The sequence below is a fragment of the Anopheles maculipalpis genome, chromosome 3RL, assembly GCF_943734695.1.
Source record: "Anopheles maculipalpis chromosome 3RL, idAnoMacuDA_375_x, whole genome shotgun sequence".
In the NCBI taxonomy this organism is placed as follows: domain Eukaryota; kingdom Metazoa; phylum Arthropoda; class Insecta; order Diptera; family Culicidae; genus Anopheles; species Anopheles maculipalpis.
In genome coordinates, this window is record NC_064872.1 from 41,920,600 (window position 1) to 41,944,758 (window position 24,159).

A 24,159-nucleotide genomic window follows, 5' to 3' on the forward strand; every position below is an offset into this window, starting at 1 on the left:
ATAACTGAACGCTGGCGCAGTTTTGTTTTGTTTTTCGTTATAATTATTTTTGCACTGATCTGTGCAACAGTGCAGCGTTAATTAAAAGGTTGAACAAACATATAAAATGTATTAAGGAAATAAAGGATTACGGCGTATTGAAGATTCAAACTGAGTAGAATATTTAAGTGACAATTCTAAAACAAAATTATGTTACGGTGTATCCCAAATAAAACAAAAAATATGGAACCCATCAAATCCACAGTCCACGTGTTTGCGTACCTTGCTCTCGTTGCAGGACATTAAACTGTGCACGGACGAACAGAGTCGTAGGTCAGTTGAATTATATGATTAGTAGCGGGGTGACGCATGTCTGGTCACCGGAGAAAATCACGATAGAGCGCGATGGTTTATGACAATATTAACTGTTTTTTGCTAATTAGCAAGTAAGGACAACTCATGAGCTAATGAAAGAAATGGCGTAGAATGACTAATATTATTGAAACTATGGTCGCATAATAAAGAAGAAATGTGTATAAAAAATGAGTTCTCCCAAGAATGGATTTTAAGTGTAATAACGCGACATTAACGACACAGTCTCACTAACTACCAAACATACCACAAGCACACGCACACAAATTAAATTGTTTTACATATTTAGTGTTTAATTTCAACACCACTGAGTAAAGAAATGAAGTTTTTGTTATTTATTAGTTTAATTGTACAAATACTTGGAACCACCATTTGTGTATACATGGAAATTATTCTTGTTTTGGTCTTTTTCATTTTTACACATTTACATTAAATAAATTTAAAGTTGTTTTGTTGCATTTTATTTATCAGAAAATTAAAACTATTAGTTAACGGATATTATCATAAATTATGTTTTGTTAATCTCTATATTGGGATTGTAACATGTGTCCGGGTTTCGAAATTTTTAATAACATTCTTCGACATTTGTTGTACAAAGTATCGTTCATGATTGCTTTAAAGTATTTTGATAAAACATTTGTGTCTTATTATAAATTAATCAAAATAATTCCACCATCCATGATTCCATTAAAGTGGAACAACTTCCCTACGCATGCATTTATAATTTTCTATTTTCTTATTCCTTCCCTAGCCGAGCTTCCGGTAACTCTTCCAAGATGACGGTACTTTACTAGGATATCTATCTTTATGTTATCCTTACTGCAGTCTGGGTTTTTCATCATGTTAATGTGCAAGCAATCAATGTATTTAGTTGTTTTCCTATATTTTTGTCACAACTCTCAACATTCAAATTATTTCAGTATCCGTTCTCCATTACTAAACATCATTTAATTGAGTTGTTTTTGTTTGTTTTTTTTTTCATTTACACGCTTCACGTTATTGTAAATTTTTTAAGCTGCTTAAAAATAACAGCGCAAGGTGCATTACACTGAACGTTCCTGTTTGTAATAGCGCCAAGACGAGCGAGATGGAAAATCAAGTCTTTGAAAATTCGAACGTAATGCTAGGCGATGTAACTAAATCGTAAGAATGTAAAGAAAATTAAATCCGTACTAAACAAAAAATATCGGAATACAAGAAGATGTTGCTGGTCGTCGCGAAGGAACTATGGATCGTTCAGACGTGTAGGATATCGTTTTCGGAAATAGCCAACCAATTATTAAGCTAGGAACTGATTAGAGAATGGAAATGTGCATAAAACCATGCTATTGCGTTGCTTCACTTGCATAAATTGTTGACATTACAAATGTTTGGATTTAACAGTTGTTTTTAACTTCTCACCGTAAAAATTCAAGCCATTTTTCCGGTGCAAACACTGTAATGTGTTGGTAGAACTTTATATTTTTACCTTATTTTGGAATTTAATTTAATTCTGTAAATTTATATTTGATGCTACTCAATTGATTCGGCATTACACAACGGAACAATCAAACAGAGGTAGAAAAAGCAGATATTTAGATTCGGAAACTATATGACATCAATCAAAACAACCTGCAGAAACTGTCGTCGAAAAATATGGAAAATCAGAAAGGGCATGAAGTATCCAAAAATCCACTGAACTCCATCGAAAATATCTTGTTTAGCGTCAACAAAGATGTTTATAGGATAGTAGGATTTCTAGGTGGGAATTAATACAGGACTTAATGTGGGGAAATCAGTGGCTCATCATTGTATAGATCGTGGGTAACAAAAAAAGCATGGAAAACAGTTTCAGATGAGATATAGTTGTTTGCACCTTGTAATACAGACACACACACACGCATACACCTTACAAGCATGTCCACTTGTCATTGTGCATGTTTAATAGTGAGAGACTAGGGACAGTCAGCCGATGAACTAATAGAGAAAGGACAAATGAAAACGAAAGCGCCGTGATGGGAATAAACTTAACAAGAGATAAAACGAAACAATAAAATAACTTATTAAAACAATTACTAAAACCAGTTTTTCCTCTTTACTGTCTACTTTAATGTTAGGCCCAAGAGTTTGATTTCGGTTTATATTATTGTACCACGCAAACACACACACACACACACACAAATCGTTTGAAGGTTTCTATCATTTATGTATATATTTCATTTACTAAATAGTTATGAATTTTGCACTCCGTACAACAGAGGCCAACAAATGCACAAAGTTCATTGTTATTGTAGTTAACGCTAGTGAGTTTCGTATGCTCTTCTCCTGCTAACAGTCTGTTATGCTAAACGATAAAATTAATATTATATCAACACGACAATACACAGCTATCGGAAAACTGGGAAGGACACTCTAGTTGTTACCGTGACACGCACTACGGTGGCGTTTTCCGCACACAAACAATATCAAGATAAACGAAGATACAAATTGCAACGACGCGTTATACAAATTGATGCCTGTGTGTAATATGTTGATATCGCATCTTAATAGAAGGACACTGTACTACCTAGTCAAAAGGCGAAATCCGTAACGAAAAAAGGAGTTCGACCGACGGAAGGTAACGAGAACGAATGAGAGACCAACCGTCGCTGGAAATCGTACTAAACGGTGGATAAGTGTAGTTAAGAAACGGGATTAGAACTACCTAAACGGGAGTGCCGTTGAGGTGAAAGGTCGAACAAACTGCCCACTATTAGTTGTATAACAATGGTTGAATATATACTTTTCGGAACTCGCTAGCGTTTTAGTACTGTTCTACACACGTTACACGTTGGTGCTAATACATTCATACAAACACACAATAAATATACTCATCTCCAGCCAACTCTACCCTCTACTGTACTGTACAAGGCTTAGCTGTTAGATCCAACGGCATTTCAATCATCTCTCATCAGAAGGAAAAATGTTAAACTTTTGCATTTCACAATTCATCCACATCATCCCCATTCCTACCACTGTCCGATCAGCTGCTCGGCAAATCATCCTTCAGCGTTGCACCAGTTTCGTTGAGTACACGATTTTTTAGCTGTTCAATCTCCAGCAGCAATTCCTTGGTGTCGTAATCCAACGATTCATTCTCCGACTTTAGCTGTCGATCCTGATCGATGTCCCATTCCAGTGACCCCTCCGGTGTTGATGATATGTGTGAAAGGTCCGACGACTCACCGTGCGTCATTCTGTCCACACTTGTGAGACTCGCGGTGTGCTGTTCAAAGGATGGGAATGGGCGAAAACTCGGCACTGGATGTATGCAATCGAGTGAACCAGCAACGTCTACCGGTCCGGGGGAGTTTGTGGATACTAAGTGGGATCGACTGCTTTGTGCCTGGTGCGTGATCGGGTGCTGGTAATCCAGTTTGCGAAGGGCATTGATTCGATCCTTGCTGCGTTTGAGTGTAGACCACTCTTCGATTTTAAACACCGATTCCTGCACCGAGGCAGGAAAGCTTTGCAGCTGCGAAGATCCCATTTGATCGTCCTCTTGTGATAACCTAAAACGATTGAGAAAAAAAAATACTCCAGAACTTATCAATTTAGGAAATTCTACTGTAAATCAACTGCTTTCCATGGAATGCACCTTTTTTTTATCTATGATATCCCTCCATGTCATTGTGGGCAAAGATTTCAATGCAAGTTCTCACTCAGAACAACTTGTCGTCATATTTTAGTTATTTCCTTATACCGAAGATTTTATCGGTCATTCTTTCCTGACATTGCTATCTCCTAAGAATATTCCACCCTTTATCTCGGCTATAAATTCATTTGAATTATGGAATATTCAATCAAATGTGTTTAGGAGTTTGATTCAGTTTTTAAAATCGACAACTAGGAATTAGCATCATTTGTCGGATGAATTCACGATGAGTTAGGGTTGATAACTGAATTAATAGCAATAAATACGTCAAACCTATACGCAGCTATTTTAAGCAATAAAGACGTCAACCTTTACCGTGCTATCAAAACAGGATAAATGCTTAAGGAATCGACATAACAGTTCTTCACGCTGTAGTCCAATCGACTCCTGATAAGGATCCCTGATAGCACAATATATCCTCTGTTCGCGCGTATCAGCCTCGCAACCCGGTTCATACGGGTTCTCATGCTGGAACGCAGACATGGCAGTTTCATTAGGATAGAAGTAAAATAATAACTTTCTTAACAAGCTTTAGAAAATAATTGAAGATTGTTGTCAAAAACAAAAAAGTCACACGGATTAAATTCGTTTCAACTCATCCCAACTCAAAAGTATCAGGCGTCTCCATCATGCAAATTCACATACCACTGACTTTGCTGATAACCGTAATCATTTTCCCACTCCAAATCGAGCGAGCTGCCCGGCGTGGATGTTTGGTCCGTTTGCAAATCGTTGTAACCGTTGTTTTTCCGATGGCCATCCTTCGACACGAGCAGCAAAGAATGTGCATCGAGGCACTGCAGTTGAATGTCCAATCTGTGCAATTGATAAAACACACCGAGCGTTGAAGCTAGTTGACCCCTGTAAAGCACTTTTCCCCATCCTCTCTAGCTTACCCCGTCCTTGGATGTTGATTATGTTTACTTGAGTTTCCGCCAGCGGTGACAGCGCGTTTCGAAAAATTATTGTGTTTTGCTTTGTTCAGTCTTGCGTAGTCCACATTCGTTTTCGTCCAGAACTTGTTGAAAAAGTTTGATTTACGCTGAAATGCAGCGAGTGAGCAGTGAGCATAAGACAAGCAGGAAAGAAGCCTTGCCTACCGGAAGCGACCCGATCAAGGCCGGACGCTCGAGCTAGACCGGACACTTACATTTGATTTGATTTTTATTGCTTCTTGCAATTCACCATCATCACCAGTGCCACCGCTGCCACCGCCTTCCTGGTGGCCATCCGTGCACTGCATACCCTCGATCAGGATCTGTGCAAATGGATTTTTAATTAAATTGTATTGTGCAGTGCAGCCCTCGAAACAGGCAGGACGGGACAGCCAAGGACAGCGTTCGATGACGATATTGCAACTTTACTTACCTCGTACTGACTATCACTGGCATTCATCCGTGTTCGGCTGGGAAAAAGATGCAATGCAAAGTGGAGGAAAAGAATGTGACAATGGAATTACGGGTCCTCATCCCCATACTTACCTCATCCCTCCATTGGTGTCGTCGGATAGGCATCCTTTGAGGCAGTTGCCCATTTCGCACCGGATTCAGAAGTTTCGCACGGGAAAAATGGAACTTTTCCCACTTCCGACGCCTGTGCCTTGGCTTGCAACAGTGGCCCGCAATCATGTGACGAATCTTCGAACTGACCGTGCAGCAGAGGGCTAGACGGACGGGCCTAGCCAATGCAGCCTCTTCTATCTATCCGGAAATTAACAGAGGAATGGACACACTTCCGGGACGGTGTCCACCATGGCGCCTCAAGGTGTGAGTCATTCTGTTTGTTGTTGATACATGAGTGTCTGTGTGATATGTGACGCTTTTGTTTTCTATAGGCTCACACTGGTAAATAGTTCGTTTGCGATGTATATAAAACCACCTAACTTCACTTAAACCTCGGTGAACTAAACTGACTCGCAACAATCCATTTCTTTGTTCGTTAATTCAAAGCACAAGAAAACGATTGAAAAACAAAACAATGGCCTAAACATCGAACTGCACGGCACGGAGCAAACGTCAAAAAAACAAATGCTAATGCGGGACCTGCTGCAATGATCAATAAATTCAACAACTCGTCTTAGGGCCTTCTCCTGTCCCGCTCGCACTACCTGCATAGCGGATACGCATGACATAGTAATTGGAAAAATATTTCCGCCCCCTGCGGTGGTGGTCCCTGTCCACAAAACTGCAGTACTAAAAAGGTTGATTTTTGGCGAATTGTTTGCCGTGCAATATCGAAACCATATTTGCGATTTAACAACTTTCTACGGGAACAGAGGAAAGAAACGCAATAGAAAAACCGGGTTTTATGGAAGCAAAAGGACTATGGCGATGACTATTGATCAGCAAGAAAACCCATCGTGACAGCAAACAGCTGACTCGGGCTACCACCTCGTACAACAAAAGCGATTTCGTGTGGCGCAAGCGCCATTGCTTTGTTTACGTTTTGTGGCGGTATCCACCGGCCGGTCGGTACCGATAATGATTTCTTTGTGCTATGCTCGATGGAAAACGTATTTTTTCTTGCAAGGAAAAACGGTGTAAGTTATTTGCTTGAGGCTGGCTTGCGGGAAAAGCTGGTCGCCACGGTTTCAAAGCGACGGTTTGCAGGACCAAACAGCATTTCCGTATTCGTTTGTCGCTTTTTTGTATGTAATTACAATGAATTCGTTTTGTAATATTCACTTACAAGGTGGTACTTTTTGGTTGATGAAGTCAGTGAATGCTCGAACAGGAAAAACTCTTAAGTAGAAAAACTCGAGTGGTGTAAACCGTTAACAAGAAATCAAGTGTAGGTCACCAAAAAAACGTGTGCAGCCAGTCTGTGAGCTCTGTGAGGGCTGCTGAAAATTAGTAGTTGAAAAATTACCAAAATGTTAATGTAAAAGAGAAACAGAATATACATAAAGTACTTTTATTAAAATCCTGAAGTACATTTGACGTACTGTGTGATGCATACTTCTTTTAAAAAATCTCAACTCTGTTCATTACCAAAGTGCCTAAGCACTGTGCATAAGGAAATAATGAAAATGGTTAAGGTTTGTCGTAATGTAATAAAATAGGTGCGCGAATTCACACGAATAAACAATGCATGTATTTTACATTACAAAACAATGTGTGAAGCATTGTATGTATTTTACATTACAATACATAATTCAATGAAATGTAGTGTAAGATCATACAAAAATTTTTTTGCAAAGACAAATCTTACAAGCTTTCAAATGTTAAAAAAATGCTTGGTGTTGTATCTCTGCCCCCTAGCCTCTCATCTATTAGTAATTCCTATCAACCCGCCACTATATATCCCTCTGTACTCACCACTGTACATATTCACTCTCACTCACTCATGTTGGCCTGCTCTTTTAAAGAGCACGTCGTCGTGACATGGCCCGGTCAACAACAGATCTCCAGGAAAGTCGATCCCTGGCTGCAGCTTCCCATCAGTGTAGGCATCCGTTCTCCCACAGGTCACCCTTCACTTGATCCAGTCAACGAACTCGCTGTTCACCCCGACGCCTCGTGCCGAACTGGCAGCCGCTGACGAATACCTTTTTGGCGGAACATGAGTCCGGCATCCTCATAACAAGCCCTAACCATCGTATCCTGCCGGTCTTTGCTACCGTCAGGATGTCCGCTCGTGGTTCATCCTTCTTCTTCACACTCCATGCTCGAACACACCGCCAAAGATGGTCCGGAGGATGCGACCGCTCAAATGCATATTACTCAACTTCTTCTTATTGGCGTAACGACCTCTAAGGTCATGCCGGCCATTGAAATGGCTTTCTAGACTGCCGATACCACGTAGTTGGTTAGTCAGACTTCACTACGGGGGGACGGTCCGGATAGGATTTGAACCACGGTCCTGCCGTTTGAAGACCGTCGCCGCTTTCGCCTATACCACCGGGCCGGCCGAATTATGCTTTTTAATTTTGTGCTTTTTAATATAAGTTTAGTTTCATCCAAAGGTTTTTGAAACATTACAAAAATATTTGGGAATCCATATTTTTTGGGGTTGTTTGACGAATTTCTCATACATTTTTGCTCTTGCAATCTGTTTCGATAAACTTGGTTTTTATTTTAAAGAAGATTACGGGGATATTGATAAAAATGATTGAACATGTCTGAAAGCTTGAAAAGGCGGTGAAAACACCCACGATATTCTTTAACATTATTGAAGCCTATATAGCCGTACTTATTGCAAAAAAACAATCATCAGTTAGTCAAGCTGTTTATATGTTTCTTTAAGGCCTCTGAAAAGGCCTTCAAGAATTGAAACCACTATGTTTATTTCCACGTGCTGGCAAAACATTTTTTTGGGTTGATAAATAGCAAATATAAGGTGCACCGCACAGGTCGGCCCGGTGGTGTAGGCGACAGCGGCTCCGGTCTTCGAACGGCAGGACCGGGGTTCAAATCCCATCCGGACCGTCCCCCCGTAGTGAGGACTGACGAACCAACTACGTGGTATCGGCAGTCTAGAAAGCCATTTTGATGGCCGGCATGACCTTAGATGTCGTTAAGCCAAGAAGAAGAAAAAACATAAAAAACCTTGCTTGCAACAAAATGAAAAAAGCTTTAGGAGGTTTAGGAGGAGGAGGTGGAGATTTTTTCTATTCCCATTTCTGGATGTCAAAAAGTTAAATTTGAAGGTAGAAATGGAAAAATAATTACATATTTTTGGCTTAAAAAAAAACTTTCAGATACCAACAATCACACAATTTTACTCGGTTCGTGTGTGCGTGTGAATATTATCTGGATCGTCTTTCCGTAGGCTGGAATAACTATTCAACTATCCGTGATGCAACTGAAATGGTTATATTTCAGTCATTTAACATAAAATTAATTACCAAGCAGCCTTTCATTCAAAGCATTTTCTAATATGTCATCTTGGACACAAATAGAGATAAATCGTTTACAAAAAAGTTAAACCTTATGGAAACAGTTTGTTAAAGTGTTGTTTGAAATGGAGCAATATATTATGGTTTTGATAATTTAAATTTTATAAAAAGTTTTTTTTCAATTGTTGTGTTATTTAAATGTGTTGTTTTTACCAAGAATGTTAGAATAATATTTTACTCAGCGCTCTATAATTTGTAATTCTTCTTCTGTGTGTTTGGTCTCCACAACAACCTCGAGAAGTTAAGGCTTTCCTTTACTTAATTTTACCTGTCTTTGTCATTAGTCAGCTAAATAGTTATAGCTGAGCGTGGAGAGACGATCGGAATGACTCGTTCAATATTCAATCCATTTTTCTTTATTTTTTAGAAGCTTTTTCTTTAGTGGATGCTTTTATATTTACATTATCACAGAATATGTCGTTCGGATATCAGGAAAAATTCTTGCTGTGCTAATGATCGAATTCCTGGATCAGACGCACCAATTTTGTTCGATTTCACGATCGAATATACCCTTTGATCCTTCCCCCAATTAGTGCCCACTATCCATTTTTAGTTTTATGCATTATTCGTTACTTGTTCTTTATGTTTTATGTTGAATGTTTCTTGTATCGTAATAGTTTATTAATACGTTTCATTTTAATGTTCATGCCAACCAACACCGACACCGAAGTACGCCGGTCGCTTCTCAGCAATGGTGGTTGACTCAAAAACGGGCACAAGGCCAGAAGCTGTTTTCGGTGGTCTTGATGCTGGTGATATGTATCGGGCGGGTTGCTTTTGATTGCTCCAAAGCTTCTGTGGCTCCCCGATCCATACATGTTATCATCATCAGGGTTAACGATAGTAAACCACCAGGTACGCTAAAGGTTCGAAGGTTTGAAGCTCGCCAGGAAGGACAACACCGGGTTGATGCTGTTTGTCCACAAAAAGGAACAACACATCTTCCTTGGACACTGGCGACAAGAAGAAGGGGCGAGCCTTCCCGGAATTAGGTGTATTTAAATGGTGGGAGAATGAAACATCTTCCATCCAGCCATACTTTCATGAATTTTTAGATATAAGCTTAGTTTTTAACATAAAGGAGTTTCCTGTATTTCAAACAGATAGAAAAAACCCTTTAGAATCCTGCACGAGGGTTGAAAAACACCTTTAATTTACTTTGAATTCGTGTGCAATGCATAATGTATTTTTGATGGCCGTTTCGTTACGCCAAAGTGTCTGCTACACTCGATATACTTAACCATTCTCAACCTACGCCTTCTTAAAACAGGTTCGCCCTTTTGCAACAGTTAGACACGCTGTCGAGTGTCGTCTGGCGAAACAGCTGTTTCGCATCTAGAATTAAAGTTGATCTCAGCTGGCTCGAACGTTCCCGGCTCATCCGATTGTCGGCGTAGATTAAGCTGGCCCGAGGCGTACTCATCCTCCTACCTTTCGACAGTATCCCGCGATGCTGCTTGCTGGAAATTGCATGCCAGCCAGAGCACGTCGTCCTTGGGGTCAATGTTACCGTGTGTGCCCGCCCCTGAAGAACGATACGATATGGCTCGATGGGAGTTGGGGAAGGCGCACTGTCAAGACTGCATTCCATCTTGCCTGCACAGTCTGGTCGGTAAATTGACGACACCTTTTGAACCACGTCACACAGTATGGCCGATGGTGGTGGAATGAGTTTTTCTTTTTTTTGCTGATTCCATGAACGGTTGGGCACAGTGAAGCGGTGAAAAATGGTTCTGTTTTCCCCAGTCAGTACCGAAAGCGGCACGAGCTCGAACATTCTGGCCAGAAACATATGATCCTAGGAAAATGAAAAGATATGAAGCACTGCTGAGCCAAACAACAGTCACACAGTCACCTTAAGAAGCGACCAACGGAATCGAGCGAATCTTGGGCTGGAAAATGCGCAGCTTCCCAGCCATTCGTACCGACGAGTAAGCCGCACGAAAGCTTAGGAAGAAAAAGGCACGGGAATAAAATTGCACCAAAAAATAAAAAACCTACATCAATCCGATTTTTCAAACCTGTGGAAGAAAACTACTAAGCCAACCGGTTCCCTGTTCGTAATATCGAACCGAAGAAAATCGACCCGTCAGCGGGAAAGAGACCAGCGCAGACCAAATTTCCCACCTAAAACGCTACAAGAAAAGGCGAGATGGAAGGTAAGATGAAACATGCAAAAGAAATGCGCGATTCGAAGACATACCTTTTTGGGAAAGGATTTCTTCTTCGTTGGTTTCCGGAGCGCACGCAAGTAGATTGGAAGACGACGACGACGACAGCTTCCACGAGCTTCACTTGGCTTGGAGCGGGAAAGCGAACCGGAAGGACACCGGTTGTGCTGATCGGTGGGGAAGTACAGGTCCACCATGAATCGAATGAATTTGATTGGTTTACGGATAATGCACGGCGAGCGTGAATGAGATGGAGCCTCGAGTGCTAGCCATTCGTTTTCTGCACAATGTGCTGGAACGAAATGGCACCAAAACAATTGACGGGTTTCCCTCATAACCGCATGCAAACCCGAGCGAGATGGTATGCACACGGTGGGAAAACAACAGCAACAGCAGAAGAAGAAGAAGTGACTCCTTTTTGCGCCGGAAGTAGGAACCTAGGGACGTCGTTTTTCATCGTGTACCGAAGCACGGCCAGCCAGCGGGGAAAAAAGTGTATCGGATGTGTAGGTCGGTTTGTTTTTCAACAACCCGTTTATTACTGCGCACGTGCGCAATAAAACCCGATCAACCCAGACCGACCGTATGGTGGTGTTTCGTTTCCCCTCACACAGTTGGGAAGGTACAACGACTCTCGGGTGCGTCCTTTGACGTAGGGGAAAATTTCACCCGAAGTGTGGCCTATGCTTTGATCATTGCCGGAGGAATGTAAACAAACGGCCCGAGAAACGGAGAGCGACCGATGATGCCACGGTTTTGGATGCTGTACGATGCCGTGCAGTTCTCTCATGGCCAGCAATTGCTCTTTGGTTCGCGTTTTTTGACATTTCCAAAAGTAAACACAGAGAGCGTCATCGTTAGCCGCGTGCTAAAGCACGTTTCTGGCAGGATCGATGATGCTGATGACGCTGCTGATGATGATGAGACCGCTGACGATGACGATGGGTAGTGGATGCCGCTCCGGATACACATGTGCGGTCGTTCAGCGCAGTGCGCTCGGTTGGATGCGGTACACGGAATGCGTTTTCAGTGTTGTCTCGGATGCAGCGTCGTGCGGAAGCAAATTTCCCGTGAAACACCGGTCGCGGTGTTCGGTTCGGTGTTTGTGAACTGGTCCAAAACCGCGGTGTCCCTTACGCTACGGAACGGCTTGCTCGCGTACGTAACGAACCGATAACGATCAAGCAATCAAATCATCGATAACATCGGATCGGAAAAGAATCCGGACGACATCGTATTTCGTCCCTAGGTTAGTGCTGCGAGAAGTGGCTATGTAGCAAAAATGATTTAGTGGCAAATGAAAGTGGAAAACTGCTGGAAAGTATTTTGGAAAGTGCTATTTTAGTGGCAGTGGATAAGAAGAAGCATTTGTGACTGAGTGAATGAGAAAATCTTTTTACGTTATTCGAGGTGATCGTGCTTTGGGTGAGTGTAGTTAGTGGACTCAAAATCTTGCAGCAAAATAAAAATATGATTTATTACATAATTTGCCAAAACCAACTTCAAACGATTGACAGAAGCTGCGCATAAAGTTAAAGCAAAAATCCATATTACTAGCAAAATATTTTAATGATCGTACTCAATTGCTATAGTTGCTAGTGTTCTTGTCTGTACGTATTTGCGGCTGTGTATTTGAAGATCGTGATCGTGAGTGGTGATTGTAACTATTTGTGTGATTGTGGTGAAAGGTTTGCGTACTAGCGAGGATGGCCCCCTTTGACGGTACGGGGGCCTTCCTAATGATGGCCACCCTGTTGCCGGTGAAATTGTTGCTGATTGGGCTTTTGGCTCACGATGGACACGGAAGTCCTGCGCCTTCATCAAACACGGGAATGGTAGCAAACGGTAAGGCACATAATTAGCTAATATTGTAATTTATATTTTTCAAGCACGCGTAAAAAGAAGTGAATCCCAAAATACAGTCAATTATTCAATTTTCTTATTTAAAAAAAAAGCCAAATATCAAACAAAATATAAAGAAACCTTCCATAGGCAAAAGTCACCACCGTGAAGCTTCTGTCAAGAATTACAGCTCAACCGTAAACATTGAGTATCAGAAGGTTTCGTCTCAGATTTGCGCATTTACACTTGTTTACTTATACAATTAAACTTCTGCTTTGAGGGAAGCTCATAACAACAACCTGTCCGCTTGTGGAAGTGGCTTCCACAGAACGAACGACAAAGACACCCTCCGGGGTGTCCGATTCCAGGGACCTACCCACCAACAACTAGCCAGCCAAGAAAAGGCCCCACAGATAGGGGGATTGTGCAAGATCCTTTTATCCCCATCGTACATCGAACGGTGCTATAACAATCGACCGTGCCACGACACTGAAGTGCCACCGAAAGGTTAAGCGGGAGGGATAAGCTATTTTGTTTGAGTTTTTCCCTCTTGAGCAGGTTGTTCTTGTGCTTGCGCTACTCCTTGCGCTCTGGTGGGCGGAAACGGCATCTTCGATAGATAAAACGAACGCCCTGTTCAAGAATAGACGCAAGAGGAAGCGTTACACGAAATCGGCAGACATTCGCTGCCAAGATGTCCGTGAGTTTGCGCCACATTGTTTTCCCGTGACTTCGTTAGCATTGATGAAATGTTTACATTCGGTGGGTACTATTTGTCGAGTCGTTCCGGAACTTTTGCCGGAAGGTGCTCCGGCCGGGCGCTGTGTCGAGTGTCTCTTGAGCATAAATTGTGAGATGAAGTGTCTCGATGGCTGGGAATCGATTTTGGTAAAGGTGATAAAGGACCGATTCGAAGCTTCCGTTGCGGGGTTTGCTGGATTGTATAATAAATGATCACTATTTAAAGGACGATTAAGCCACCCAGTAGCGTTGTCGAAAGTAGTTCGAACGGTAGTTCGAACGCTGCACACCTCCCGGATGCCGTTGCATCATTCCGGGCTGTGTGACACTGCAAATTGAATAATGTACAACAACATTGACCTGATTTTGAGCTGCTAACGAGGGCTTGCCAGGCAGTGGCCAGGTCCTTGCATTCGATATCGGGAAGATTGTTTAGAAGACGTGAGAAATTTTCTTTCTCATCTAATCATCCAACTGTGAGCGAGTTCCGAAAGACTTCAGGTTCGGTTCCAGCATCGAAATGTACGACGTTTGGTTCAGCTTGTCTGCAAAAGCTTGTCAGACTCGGATGTTTCGTGTGTAGGCCTTATTCCCTGGACAGGTAGTCATTATCAATAAATTGAAATTCATTAGATCTCAATGGTGCCAATTAATTGGGAGGATTATTTTCTCGCCCGACGAGGAGACACACGGGAAGGCTTGTTTGGAAATGTTTGTTTGTGTGCTTTCGCTGTGTTTTGCTCGGAGGTGCCTCGAACGAATTCAAAGTAGCACATTCAAAATCCCATCTTGCCATAACAATCTCCTTCAAGTGTTCCATAATCACCAAACGCTCACAGTATCCATGTGCCTGGAACGTTATCATCATCGTCATCATTGTCGTATGTTGTTGCATCGAGGTGGCGATCAGCATCGTAATCAGCATTAACCTATCACGGCTACAAGACTAGCCCAAACCAACCCACTATCTCACCCTCTCTACGGGGCGATCCTTGCAATTGATTTGAGTTTCAACGAGCCTCGCTTTCGGCACGTACCTGACGCGTCCCCGCCAACCTTCGAAGGCAGAGCAAAGAATAAACTTCCCCCATGAGTTCATGTTGATCTTGTTTCGTCGTGAAGAATTTAATCGAATCCAACGCTTAACGCAATTGCCAGCAGCTCGTTCCATTGCCAAAGCCAGCAAGTCACATTAGCCCTTGGAGCTGTAGAATGTATTCGGTCATTTAGCATTCATCAGGCTCCGTCTCGGCGTTCCTCGTGCTTGGAGCAAAAAAAAACAGCACGGGGAGAAAAAATCCTGCTGGAGCAAATAGGAAAGTACACGGCAGTTAGCAAGATAACAAAAAAAAAAAAAATTCAACACAACGTAATGGAAACAGAAAAACCAAGAATCCAACAGATAACTTTGGCCTCCTCCCTTACGGTGCTGTGCGATGTGTAGTGCCAGAAGTAAGCAGAACGTAGGTGGTAACGTACGAAACAACCAAACAACCAACCTTGCCAACCAACCGCACTTTACATAACGACTTTCAGGCAGTACATTCACAGGTACGATAAAAAGCTGATCTGTATGCATTCGCCGGTGCGGCGTCTCTGTCCACGTACCGGCCGCGTTCAGGTCGAATGTTTATTTTGCAAATTTAACGTGAAAAGTTAAAGCGTTAATCGCCGAAGGCGGCCAGCAATACCAGCAGTGCCGGGGTAGGGCGAGAAGGTTGGAGTGACCGTACTTTTTTTTCTCTCTATTCGTATTTTCATCCTCCATAGCCCAAGAAACATCCCTCCCCGAGATGTACCCTGCCATGGTCTGCTCTGGTGGCAGATGCTTTCTGTGAAAGCAAGTCTTTCACCTTCGGGCAGCGTTCGGGAAGATGGACCGGACAAGTAAGGCGGGATTCGGCAACCCGGAGACTGACCGGCTGACTGGAATGACCATTAGAGCCATGCAGCCTGCAGACATTTCGTTTGTGGCGTCCCTGCTCTGTAAGCACGAGGAATGTTTTAAAATGTACACCTTGCTCTTGCACAACATGATGCTTAAAGATTTTTATTTACTACACATTTTCCTCTCGGAAAACACTCGGACCAGTCAGTGTCTTCCAGTGAAATGAATGTGCCAAAGGAATGCAATGCTCGTCGTCGTCCGGCTTACCTTGCTCGGCTATGGCAAAAATACTTGCCATACTGGGAGGAAAATTTCTCGCCCAACCGGTGGTTACAGGTCGTTTGGTCTTGAGCGAAGTGGATAATCTGTAGAGTTCATTAATTCAGATTTCTTCTGGCGAAAGATGTGACAAGAATCGATGTACCACGTCCCACGCTAAGGTCAGGTGATAAGGTGATGCGTAACCAGAAATGAGCTTGATTCTGTTTGGGTTAAAGTAGGATTTTTTACGGTCGAATGAATGGGGGCCATGCTTTTGGGGCTGGTTTGGAAGAAGATTAATATGTGACCGGACCCGATTGCACGTACTGTTATGATTTGATAAGCTTGAAGGACAAAACGTGTTTTAGAATGTCCTTTCGCTTTGCATGGCTAATGCCATCCTCGTTCATGTATCAGAAGCTTGTGTTGAACAGTGCATTCCGATCGATACGGACAATCTCACTAGTCCGAAGTTGTCTTTAACCTTTCTTGGAATTCAGTAAACTTGATAGTTTTTGTTTATTTTCGTCGATGTGTAACATGAGCTATATTTTGTCAGGGATTTTCTTGTAGAGGCACTACTATTTTTAGCTGGAATGATAAACTAAGTCTTAAACATCCTCCAAAGCCTCCATCTTGTATCGTAACTTTTATTTCAGGATAGTAAAACACATGTTTTCTCATTATTATATAAAACATCCCACAGATCTACCGAAACGGCAACTTTGTAATAAAACCCAACCGAATAAATCAATTTAAATCACATTCTTAATGTATTTTTTTTTTCGCTCGACTTTGTGCCATTCCATTTCCGTGACAAACCTATCACCCATAAGTAATAGCATGATCGACGTAGTCACGTAAGATTTTGACAATGCTTTTGAAGGGTGACGGTAGGCCCTTGAGACATTCCGTTGATGGAGAGAGAATTAAACATACAAACAAACAAATGAAAAAAAAAACAAACTGGAAAGAAAAGTCAACATTTCCGCCCGGCTTTCCTTCCCATAAAAAGGAGTGTAACATAAAACATTCGTAGCGGTGCGCATTTTGTCACCGTGCATGCGTCATTTACCAGCCCACGGAATGTGCTCCCCGGCACGCAGAGGAACCGGCAGCCTCCATCGTTCTATTAACCATTATTAGGTGTGAAGTGAAAAGATTCGAAAATTAAATTGAAATTCGTGAAATTTTCTGCATAATTTAATCGAACGAATAGCCGTCCCGCGAGCTTCACGCCGCTTCCGTTTCGCCGCTTTACGTGTTGCGCTGTGTGGAGAGGATGTGCCCCATTTTCGCTGACGGCGGGTGGACTTCTCCTTTCACCCTTAGGTCTGTTGGGTTCACAATCCTTTTTCCGTTGCCCGATAAGTTTACGCATCGTCGGAAAGTCAACCGTTCGTTTGTTGTTTTCCCGGCCTCGCTTACAGCGCGAGCCGCACTCGGTGTGGGCTCGGTTTATTATTCTTTCGTTGTTCGTTCAACAATTCCAATGGGGCACGGCTGTGAAAGATTGGTGAAAAATGATACTGCACGAACTTTCACTTTAGGCATCGTACTGACACCACCTTACCGAGCAGGAGCTGAAAATTTAAGTCTTTAAATACACAAATAAGTGAAGCGTTCGAAGAATGTGTTAAAGCGAATGGTTCAAATTGTTAAAAATAAAAAGGACATCTTGAGATATACGTATCTTTTTGACAATTGATTCTTTTGTGGGTTTGCGTGTAAGGTATTGAATTCTTAACAAAAAAAAAATTTATAAATATTTATAAAACATCAGCCAGTGTGCCTCTGTAGCAGCCACTTGAGATTGCATGTTTTCCAATCTCTCTACACTCACAATTATTTTTTATTGTACGTCTGGCGGTTCTCACAAGGCCGGACCAGAGTTCAAATCTCATCCGGACCGTACCCCCGTAGTGAGCAATGACTATACAACTACGTGGTATCAATACAAAAGTAAAGTAAGGCATTCGATGGTCGGCGTAACCGAGCAATGTGGTCCTCAAACGAAGAAGAAGGTGTATATTGCATTTTAATATTCATTTTTGGTCAAATAGTTGATTATAACACAACAATCACTATGCACGAATTATTTAAAAGTTGCAAGTCAATTTGGATTCCGGCCATCTATCTCTACCACTAATCAATTACATAAAATAACAAACACTATCAGACACAACAGACAAAACAGGAGTAGTGCTACAGAAAAAGGGTTTGATTCCATTTGACACCAAGGACTTATATTCAAACTTATCAAGTTAAACTTAACGTTAACAAGTTAACGTAGTATTTAATAAATATTATAGACTCATTTATTTCAAATCAGTGTAAAAAAATACACCCCATCGCCAGGGGTACCGCAGGGAAGTGTTCTTCCCCCACTGTTATTTGATATATACACGTCAGATATTCCAATCATGCCGAAGTGCAAACAATACTTTTACGCTGATGATGTCGTATTATCATCAGCAAAAAACCCCAAGATGGTAATTAAAACACTAAATAAGGCTCTTATAAATTATTCTATTGTAAAATAATATTGTAAAAAGTGGAAAATTAAAGTTAACGGCACTAAATCTGAAGCCATATTCTTTACAAGATACACCAGCTCCCGCAATCTACCTTGCATGAATTTAAAAATTAACGGAAACGAATTTAGGACTATTTCTCGATAGAAGGTTGACATACAAAACCCTATAAGTTTAATACCCTATGCTGCTGCCTCAACAGAAAATCCAAACATTCATTTGATAACAAATTGCTATTATACACATCATTAGTTCGCCCAATCATAACCTATGCAACAACAGTATGGTCAAACTGTGCTCCAACTGGGGAACTAAGGGGGAATTGTGCAGTTCCCCCTTGGTACAAAACGTCTACACTTCACTTAGAATGTAACTTTCCCACTATCGAAGAAATATTGAAAACACAAAAAGCAGCATATGATGCCAAGTGCCTTTCCAGCACGGTGAAAATGCTAAGAGATTTGCCCTCTTAAGCTGTTAGCTTACAAGCGTGTCGTGCAAAGAAATTGTAAGTATTTGTTTAAATTAAGAGCTAGCATTAAGGATAGGTTAGAAACAATAGCTTCAGTTTTCTTTCAACTCAAGGATTTTTCAATTTCCAACACATTTTTTCCGTTAACATTCAAAAATACGCACAATTCGTCAAATGTCACTTCAGCCACGTTGCTAATAAGGTAAAATGCGAATGAGGGGAGAAGATGCAGTAGTACCCATTAATATTAAGAAGACAAAATACATAATTGCCGGAGGCTCTGACCGTGATAGATCCCGACTCGGAAGCAGAGTATCTTTTGACGGCGACGATCTCGAGGGGGTAGAGGAGTTCTGCTACCTAGGTACGAGCGTAATTTCGGAGAACAACGTAAGAAGCGGAATCCGAGGCGCATTGTTCAGGGGAATCGTGCCTACTACGGACTCCACAAACTCCTGCGATCCAGAAGACTTCAACAACACACGAAATGCACGATTTACCGCACCTTGATACGTCCGGTAGTCCTCTACGGGTACGAGTCTTGGACTTTGCTGACAGAGGCGCTAAGAACTATCTTTGTCGGTGTGTGCGAGCAGGGCATGTGGCGAAGGAGAATGAACCATGAGCTAGCTGAGCTGACGGTAGTCAAAGCCGTTGGCTGGAGCACGTGATGAGGATGCCGGACTCATGCTCCACCAAGAAGGTGCTCGTCAGCGACCCTTTCGGCACGATGCGTAGAGCAGCACAGTGAGCTCATTGGTTGGATCAAGTGGAGTCTAATCTGTCGAAGTACGGATGCAACCGTGGATGGAGGACTGCAGCCCTAGAACGAGATTTCTGGAAACTGGTCGGAGACTTGGCCATATCGACGCAACGTGCTCAATCTTGAGCAGGCCAAGAAGAAGAAGAAGGAGAATATTAAGAACACAGCCACTAGTGTAAGACTAAATTTGTTGAAATGGAAATATACTTAACTAACTAAAATAACTCAAATTTAAAAGTTGCAGGATTTTAAAAATATTGTCAATGCTAAAATGAAACATTTATTTTGAATGTATTGCCTGGCTCTTTAGTAAAATTCCATTGTAAATCAACAAGGTACACAACTATCCATAACTAGAATTATTATGTGTTATGTTATGTGTTTCATATAATTGTTATGTGTTTCATTTAGATGTAAATCTAGAAATCGTTTAGAATAAAAAAAAAATCCTGTTTTTAAATTAAAGCATAGAGTTTTTTAGGGAAATGATTTCAACCGGTTCAATTTAAAATATACTTTATAATATTTAATTTAATATATTTAGCAAAACATCGTTCTGCTTCTTGACTTAACGCTTGACTTCACGAGGTCAAACCGGCTATCGAATTGCTTAGTAGACTCTACCCGATATCATGGGATTTGGACCACGGTCTTGCTGTTTGAAGATCGGGCTCATCATCGCAGCGTTCGCCCATCTCTGTTAACGTATGAATGTAATTTAAAAATAATCAAAACAAAAAGAAAAACATAACTCAAGATAAAAATTTAATCACAACAGTGCCCTTATCGTACACATGATTGAAAGTGTGTATTTCGAATGATTGCTACCATCGGTCACGATGATCACCCATCAGTTAACCGGGAACCATGTAAACTGTCAGCATATTACGTATTGCGATCGAAGGTCGTCACGGTGTCCTCCCACCGGCATACCGGCAGCCAAACGCACCATCTGTGATCGTTTAACACCACCGAAAATTAATAGCTACAAGCCAGCATTAAAAACTGCCACAACCGCAGCCGCAGCCGTGAAATGGAAACATTTCTACCTCACCCTCACGTTCTCCTTCCTTGTCTGCTAATTACGTCCTCGCGTCGTTCCACGCCACCACGGTTGGGACCAAATTCGAAGTTGCTTTCAGTTCAGTTTTATTAGACATTTCTGTTTGAGAAGCAGAAAATGCAACCAAAAGAATAAATAACGATCGTTCAAAAATAGCTTCCACTCGACTTGAAGCACGGCTTAGCCAACCCGTAAATAGTTTGCGTGGAGATACTGGAGACATCGTCGCGATTCTCTACCACTCCCGCTCGCATCGCATTCGCTCGAACGCCAAGTAACGCCTGTTCCGAGTTGACCGCACGTGAAGCCAAAATTCTTACGACTCGTGGTCAGAATTCAGATTTTGAAATTCTGTTTGCTGTGCAGAAACCCGTACGAAAAGGCGCCTCATTTCCTGTGCTCTGCTGTCTCGTCTGTGGTGTTATACATTGCAATTTTTGCGGGCGAAACCCACCAAGATTGTGTGACATGCCGCTCGATGCATCCCATGCACACACACACCTACACACAGAGGCATGGTAGAAAGTTGTACAAATAAATGTCAATAGTTTTCCAATTTCCAGTGTGGGACAGAGTCAAAATGCTCCCGGTCTGGGGACGTGAAATCGTAACCCCCGGCCGGTGCTACTTTTGTTTCGTAAGTGCAGCGTGCATTTTAATTTTTTGCCTTCCCAGATGCATCCGTAGCTTTGCCAGAACCGTCTTGACCGTAGCGGTGGTGCAGCAACTTTCGATATGGCAAGCAGCGTTTTTGTCTTGGCCCGTACGAAGCCGATTATATTTTCCCTCTTTTGATTGCTTTCGGTTCGAAGCGAATGACGTGCAATAAAAGAAAGTAGATTTCCGATTACGGACTTTCGTTTCGACTTGGAGGTTTGCAGTTCAAGATGATGGAGCAACGGGGTTGCTTTGAGGGTGAGTAAAATGGTGCTCCAGAATTCATCAATCGCCAGTTATTGGATAAAATTTTAATGTCATTCCATTCACGACGCCAAAGCCAGCACGATTTTATTCCTTTTGCTGTCGTGAAATAGTTGTCACAGTCGTCGGAAATGTTACAGCAGACAGTTATTACCGTTGCCTAAAGTACAACATTTCGGTGCAACGAGTTAGGAGACTAAAGATTAAATATGATTGTTGAGCTGATTTTAACCGCACTCACATTGAGGATGCTGGTTTATAAAAGCTTTTAAGTGAGTTGTTCAAGTGAGTGAGTAGTTGCAAATATTTGTTTCAAAATTAGACATGAAATTGTGGAAAACAACTCATGCAGTAGTAAAAATAAAAATAAAAGAACGTAAAGCAGGTAGTCGTAAGCATAAGTGGAGTAAGTCAGTGGAGTCAATTCAAATTTAACAGAACTGCTTCACAACAAATAAAAAAAATATGAAAAATGATTTCACTCCTTGCGACAACACGAACAGTTGTACTGATAATTGGTAAGAATACAAACAAAACGTCATCTTAGGCGAGAACCCAACCACGCCCGCACCACAGGAAGCGAAGCCCTGCAATGCGCTCAAGGCACGCGGAACAGCGTCCTTCCGATACATAATACATTAGGGTAACAATGGCGTAATTTCGTTTCGCCAACAACCATCTGCTTCATTTTGACTTTTCCACCACTTTTTTTCGTACATTGTTCGGGCGGTTGTTTTTCTGTTACTGTTGTTGTCTCACATTGGTAAATCCTGTGCACAGTGGGCAGGACCTTTGCACGGCTAACGCTTGCGGCATATCGCATGTTCACCTCCTGGGGCATACATAGGTGCGAAAGATGCGAAACGAGGGTGCGAAAGATGAAAGTGCAGATTTCGTACGTTTGTTTTGTTTTGTCCACTAATAATGTATGTGGGTGTAAAGTGGATTGGTCGCATTATGCCATTTGTACATTATTGTGTAAAAAGTTACGAAGGGAAGAAGGGAATTTGAGATTTAGCAACATACAAAACATTATTTATGTTGTACAGTCATTTGAACAGGCTAGCCATTTGAACATTTTTATTTCAAGTGCGTGATGAAGTGCTTGCACGAAACATGTGAATTTTTATACATTTTTCATATTTGATTGATCAGGTAACGATACAAAACAGATTATTTATTAATGTGTCATACTGCTGAGTTGGTTAGTTCTTAAAAACTCAGGCTCGTTAGATTGCACTTGTCTTTTTATTTTGTTTAGATTTCTATTTTTTTATTTCCTAATGACAGCCAGGCCGTATTCCTTGAAATCTAATCTTATATCTAGCTTAACAATTCATCATACTTATATCCTATTTTGAGGGTAGACATTTCCTTCTCCCTCAATTCAAGTGCACCTTATCCCGGGTGAGTTAGTTATGGTTCTAATGTTGACCTCTCTATATCTGCTAATGGGGTTGGCGCTTCTTTGGAGCAACGTGCCGTGGACACTTTTAAATAGCTCCCAAGAAAACCCCTTTTCTTGAGGATACTCCTTGGAGTTCACCACATCATATAGTTTCCAGCATTAGCATGTTATGGCTGGCGGCTCCACCATTAGCAGATCGCACGAGTCCGAAAGCCACTACAACTTTGTGAAGCTACAGTAGCATCCAACCCACGCATTCCGCCAACAGTAAAGCCGCCAGTCACAACTACACGTCGTCCAAAGCTAATTCAATTGGTTCAGTGATCTAATGTTGTCGCTGGTGACCCCGACGCCAGCAAAACGCAAGGAGCCGATAGCCACAATAACCTTGTAAGGTTACTGCAGAATCAAACTCAGACTTTCAACCAACGACAAGGTCGCCAGTTACGACCTTAGATCTTCTAAATGAACTTTTACCGATTCTGGTGCCGAAATAGCTACTGGCGTATGTCGAAGCCACCGTTGCGAACGTGTAATAAACAAAGAACAAAAACAACAAACAAAAAACAAATAAACAAAACAAACTACAATCCGATAATAAGACGATAGTGCGCACAATCTACGGGAAGGGAGTGGGCAAGGGATCAAAGAACGATTGCCATCTCTTTGGCGAAGTCAAACAGAATCCGCGCATATTCGTAGTCCTTCTGTCACAGGATATAGTGCGTCGGCACCGCCAGGGATCTTCCTGATGCCCGAAAGGCTGCTAAGAGTCCGGGTCTAACCGCATCGAACTCCACACATGATCAGAGGATGTGGTCAATGTCGTGGTATCCGTTGCTACAGCTACCTATACGATGAAGATGTGCATTCATCGCGTAATGGTTCGACATAAGTCTCGACATCATACGAATAAACGCACGATCTACCGAGGGCCCGTGAAACCAGGGAATTAGGGAAACCTGAGGTGAGATGGCGTGCAGGAACCTCCCAAATCGAACCTCTCGACCTCGGCCTCTCAAAATCGACCTCTCAAAAATGCTACCATCGAAGGCACTTCGTTTGACCAAGGAGTCTGCTTTTTCATTGCCGGGGATAAGATTTCTAGTTATAATTGATTGAAATACCTTAGTTATCCTCAGATACCTTAGGCCAATAGAGTTGGATTGAGCAT

At 41.9% G+C, this 24,159-nt stretch overlaps 4 protein-coding genes across 8 annotated transcripts in view; 3 read left to right on the forward strand and 1 right to left on the reverse strand.

The window, feature by feature from the left end:
* LOC126564084 (serine/threonine-protein kinase 24) overlaps window positions 1-1,145 on the forward strand; it is a 40,108-nt gene extending 38,963 nt beyond the window's left edge. For all 4 annotated transcript variants that reach the window (XM_050221009.1, XM_050221007.1, XM_050221010.1 and 1 more), the window contains exon 9: window positions 1,103-1,145. In XM_050221009.1, the coding sequence (XP_050076966.1) occupies window positions 1,103-1,145 (43 nt within the window). The remainder of the gene's footprint in view (window positions 1-1,102) is intronic.
* A 2,175-nt stretch (window positions 1,146-3,320) lies between these two features.
* On the reverse strand, window positions 3,321-5,652 carry LOC126565888 (uncharacterized). The gene is made up of 6 exons (XM_050223098.1): window positions 5,506-5,652; window positions 5,393-5,429; window positions 5,175-5,282; window positions 4,921-5,066; window positions 4,670-4,840; window positions 3,321-3,881 (listed from the first exon to the last, which is right to left on the reverse strand). Exons 1-6 carry the CDS (start codon window positions 5,556-5,558, stop codon window positions 3,353-3,355), a joined length of 1,044 nt encoding a protein of 347 aa, XP_050079055.1. The 5' UTR covers window positions 5,559-5,652; the 3' UTR covers window positions 3,321-3,352.
* Window positions 5,653-12,795: 7,143 nt separating this feature from the next.
* Window positions 12,796-24,159, forward strand: part of LOC126564677 (lachesin-like) — a 41,441-nt gene continuing 30,077 nt past the window's right edge. For both annotated transcript variants that reach the window (XM_050221763.1, XM_050221764.1), the window contains exon 1: window positions 12,796-12,937. In XM_050221763.1, coding sequence (XP_050077720.1) covers window positions 12,799-12,937 — 139 coding nt within the window. In that variant the 5' untranslated portion in view covers window positions 12,796-12,798. The remainder of the gene's footprint in view (window positions 12,938-24,159) is intronic.
* LOC126565158 (Golgi phosphoprotein 3 homolog sauron) overlaps window positions 20,697-24,159 on the forward strand; it is a 175,074-nt gene continuing 171,611 nt past the window's right edge. The window contains exon 1 of the mRNA XM_050222305.1: window positions 20,697-20,706. The gene's annotated coding sequence lies outside the window, so the exon portion shown is untranslated. The remainder of the gene's footprint in view (window positions 20,707-24,159) is intronic.

What these genes read in the sequence shown, in the direction of transcription:
- LOC126565888 (XM_050223098.1), bottom strand. Translation starts at nt 5,558, where the DNA reads ATGGGCAACTGCCTCAAAGGATGCCTATCCGACGACACCAATGGAGGG. An exon ending in CAATAAAAATCAAATCAAAT is followed by an intron (nt 5,067 to 5,174) that starts GTAAGTGTCCGG and finishes GCTGCATTTCAG; the next exon opens with CGTAAATCAAACTTTTTCAA. An exon ending in AATCAACATCCAAGGACGGG is followed by an intron (nt 4,841 to 4,920) that starts GTAAGCTAGAGA and finishes TCAATTGCACAG; the next exon opens with ATTGGACATTCAACTGCAGT.